Here is a 4,087-nt window from a genome sequence, read left to right as displayed (position 1 = left end):
AAAGCACCACTTATTAAGCATATATATAAGCATATATATATATATCCAAGCAATCATATATTCACCGTAGTCCACAACCAAATGTGTGTTATATTGCTTTTTTGCTCCACGGGCTCACTCAACATGTGGTAGGCCTGCTGTCCCGAGGGACTCCTCATATCAAGATAAAGCAACGACAGCCCCAGGGAGAATGTTCCATCTTGTAATGTGACAATCACTGACAAGGTACATCCTTATTATGCAAAACGATTCCACTTTATGTGGCTTATGATCACTCAACCATAAAAAGCAACGGGTTGACATGATTATCAAACCTAGCAAACGCTCGTCTATTGGGCTATGTCTTGTATATCACTTAAGAGAACACGGCGAATATATGCTACTGTTTTAGGGAATAAAATAGAAATAAACATGATAAAATATTTATTTAGCATCTAAGAAAATCCTGATTTTATCCTTACATTTCAAAACAGAGGCTAGACCTAACCTAATATCTGGAATGCATTTACAAACTTGGCTAGGAGATAAAGTAGATACCATTTTGCAAACAATAAGATCTCATAAGCATATGGCTAATTATATATACAAAAAAAATTGTATTGACTATTTATAATGTTGCCTTGTCTACGATGGACAAATCCGACTGTAGGTCGGTCGATTCGCTCATGAGAACCGATGAGAAGAAGGGCTTTGTGTTGTGTGAGTGAACAAGATGTGAGAAATGTTTCCATGTTGCTCAGCTTCAGGCGGTCTTGGGTCTAGTTCTTTGGTTGGGCTGTGTTCATAAAATGTCTGGAGAGCGGCACTCTGACTCCAAAGAGTCTGAGGGGTTGAGCTCAGTCATACGCCCTCATCTTCCCTTTCGCATGCCAAGGCGTGTTGCGTGCCTTCGAATACTCCAGCGCTCTCGGCGCCCTGGGCACTGTGTCTCGGCTCTGTTAATCATCTTGTCTGTATCAGGTTCCCCGAACCATATACCCAGCTAGATTTAACGTGTCTATAAAACATGAGTTAAGAAGAGGAAACAATTTGCAACCAATAATGAATACAAATGCATTCCCAAATAATGCTATTTTTAGGTGCATCTTCCAAAAGCTTGTCGAGCCCATAGCCGACCTGTGGCGTTAATCACATTTTGTGAGCTACGTTGAAAGATTTACAAGGGTTAGAAACATGTCTTTTGACGGAACCAGAACTCTTCTGGCGCCGTAGTACTGAATGGAAGTGGAGTATAGGTTTCTTCTCTCTATAGACTAAATAAGAACGCGCAATATAGTTTATTGACAGGCTATTACGAATCGGGCTAAGCTTGAATCAAAAACTAAATCCACTTCTTACTCCGTATGCCAATTTTTTAATGTTCTTAAAATGGAGAAAAACCCATTGTGAACAGAAAACATAATTTTATTTAAATAACGTCTGATCATATAAAGAAAACACTGCTAACCATACAATAAATTAAAGACAATACACCATAGAAATGTTATACAAGTTAATTGGAATAGGGGACAATCAGTAGTTTATGAAGGATAAAACAACCGTAAAGAATAGGTACAGTATTGGTCCCCAATATTAAAATAAAATAAAAATGATGCCAGGATGGCATGTCAAAATAATGTTGTGAAATATTTCTCAAAGCCGAATTATGACCTACAAAAGGAAACCAACCGTAAAGAACTGGCCACATAGAAATCTGTGTACATGTAGGCTTATACATGGATCTCGTACAACAAAATGAGGACATTTTCAAAATGCACGACGCAGTTGAAAAATGTGCTACATATGTGTCAGTTGTTCACGTCCTGCAATCAACTTTGGACTCCCGCTGATTCAAAAGTAACACACGTTCGTAAAAGCATCTTACTACGTGGTTGTTTTGGCTATTAGTGGTTCATAAATCTCATCCATTAAAATAAACACAATAAATAAATACAAAAATAACTGTAAAAATATGTAGTCTGCCATTTTACCGGTGCGAGCACGGTGTCATTCTGAATTACCCTAGCAGCTATAGGCCAAAGTTGCGCGTAAAGTTCGCTTGGTGAGGTCTGTAAAAATGTATCATGACATTTTGTTTGTTTCACCAGTATTCTCCGAGTAAGAGTCAGTTGTATTAAAATATTGTCCCAGCGCTCAAGGCGGAGTTGTGGTGGTGCTGGACAAGCGGGCCAGCCTGAAGATGCGTTGCAGAGTTCGTTGATGAGTACCAAGAATAGTTTGCCAAGAAAGAAGGCTCAGTCGTATTTGGAGGGCTGCTGCTCTGAGATAAACTAGAGTTTACATTGTTCATTCTTTGATTCTGTGGAAAGTCCCAGGCAGTGGCGGGTGGAGAGTTACAGGGGGGAGGCTCGCTGGAGGTCACATGTTGCTCATGGGGGATTTCTCCATTTTTCCACAACTTCTTGAACTTGGAGCGTCGGTTCTGGAACCAAATTTTCACCTGAAAAGGAACACATTGTTATTATTGTTGTGAAGTTTATTTTAAAAGGTATTCTAACGAAGATTAATAGTGAGAGACTAACTATGTATACACAACAAATGCTGGATAAAGTTAAATAGCAGTCTAAAGCGAAATGTCAAGCCTATATAAAATAAGTAGCCAGCCTGAGCCTGATTATATTATTCACAGATTGATGCGGGATTTGACAGCTACGGGACTCATTAAGAGTTGCACTAACCTGGGTTTGTGTAAGGCCCATTGAGGCTGCCAACTCGGCTCGCTCCGGTAAAGCCAAGTACTGTGTTTTTTGGAATCTCCGTTGAAGGGCGGCCAGTTGGAAGCTTGAATAAATAGTTCGAGGTTTCCTGACCTTCTTTGGTTTCCCGTTAACCATTCGGATTTCAGGTTCACTTTCTTCTTTCTCTGATAAATACATGTAAGAACAATAACTAAAACACATCACGGCTGGTCTTAGTATAACTTACATATAATAGAATACGAATGTGAATAGGAAAGCATTGACATGTTATTTACCTGCATCCGTTGGAGTCGGTGAAGAACTGGAACCGTAGGAGCCGTAGGTGCCATAAGAGTTGAAACCAAGGTCGTATGATTTAGTATTGAATTGAAGGTTGCTCATACCACTGTTGTGGTACTGGTAAGTTCCGAGTTGGCCATATGGAGACCCTGCGCAGTATCCAGGCTGTTGGCTATTGTAAAAGCTGCTGTCCGTTGCAGTCGATACTGGTAGAGTTGGGGACTCCTGCGATTTATGCAAGCTGTGGTAACTGTTCGAGGTAATCTGGTTCGAATGCATATCTGTACTGAGACTGTCAAAAACTCCAGTCATCTTGTGGGTAAAGTTGCACAGCTAAATGTGCTTGAAGCAATGCAATTGAAAAAGTCAATTTGCAATGAATGCTTATATCTCGTGGATTAAATTCGTTTTGAGTTTAAAATGGCATCCCCATGAACTTTACCAAAAAACGACGAAGGTGTGTCCCTATCACAGTGGTCTGTGATTGTCTGTTACCTAGGATGCTAGCGGGCGGGCATTTATCCAGTATCACGTGGGAGGCAGAGCTGGTATATTTGAGGCAGCCAATGAGTACAGGATGCATGTCTGACAACTCCACAGATTTTCAGAGTCCACTATTGAGTTATCCCGCTTGATTGCCTTGCACGGATTGAAAAGTAAAACATTATTTAACAATACACTTGTAAAGCCTAGGCTATTAAAAGGAAGAGTTATATAAAATATTCAAAAAATATCATTTTTAGCTTTTATGCATCTGTTAGAGAGAATTGTGCTGTTTGAAAAACATTCGGCCTCCACCTTACCTCTAAAATAATTTCCGAACTTCAGATACCCGTGCTTAAATGTAACTTTTGCACAAATGTTCCACTAACATGACTTTATGCGCGCATCTACGTTAGAATTCGACCCTAAGTGAATTCCATTTTTATTTATATGGATCAAGATTGTATTTTTTTTACTAGATGTCAAAGACAACTGTAGTTTTACTTGACACGGGATCATATTTCAACGATAGCCATAGGGAATCATGGCATCTGTGCGCCACCTGTCTGTGCCAAATAGAAACAAGCAAAAAAAAGGCCATCGCACACACACACACACACACACAC

At 39.8% G+C, this 4,087-nt stretch overlaps 1 protein-coding gene across 1 annotated transcript; it reads right to left on the bottom strand.

The window, feature by feature from the left end:
- Positions 1-425: 425 nt before the first annotated feature.
- Positions 426-3,577, bottom strand: dlx2a (distal-less homeobox 2a). Its single transcript, XM_035750075.2, has 3 exons — positions 2,975-3,577; positions 2,679-2,863; positions 426-2,440 (listed from the first exon to the last, which is right to left on the bottom strand). The coding sequence occupies exons 1-3, from the start codon at positions 3,288-3,290 to the stop codon at positions 2,114-2,116; spliced, it is 828 nt and encodes a 275-aa protein (XP_035605968.1). The 5' UTR covers positions 3,291-3,577; the 3' UTR covers positions 426-2,113.
- Positions 3,578-4,087: the final 510 nt, after the last annotated feature.

This window comes from Oncorhynchus keta, chromosome 34 (genome assembly GCF_023373465.1).
Source record: "Oncorhynchus keta strain PuntledgeMale-10-30-2019 chromosome 34, Oket_V2, whole genome shotgun sequence".
In the NCBI taxonomy this organism is placed as follows: domain Eukaryota; kingdom Metazoa; phylum Chordata; class Actinopteri; order Salmoniformes; family Salmonidae; genus Oncorhynchus; species Oncorhynchus keta.
This window is presented reverse-complemented; position numbering and strand designations above follow the sequence as displayed.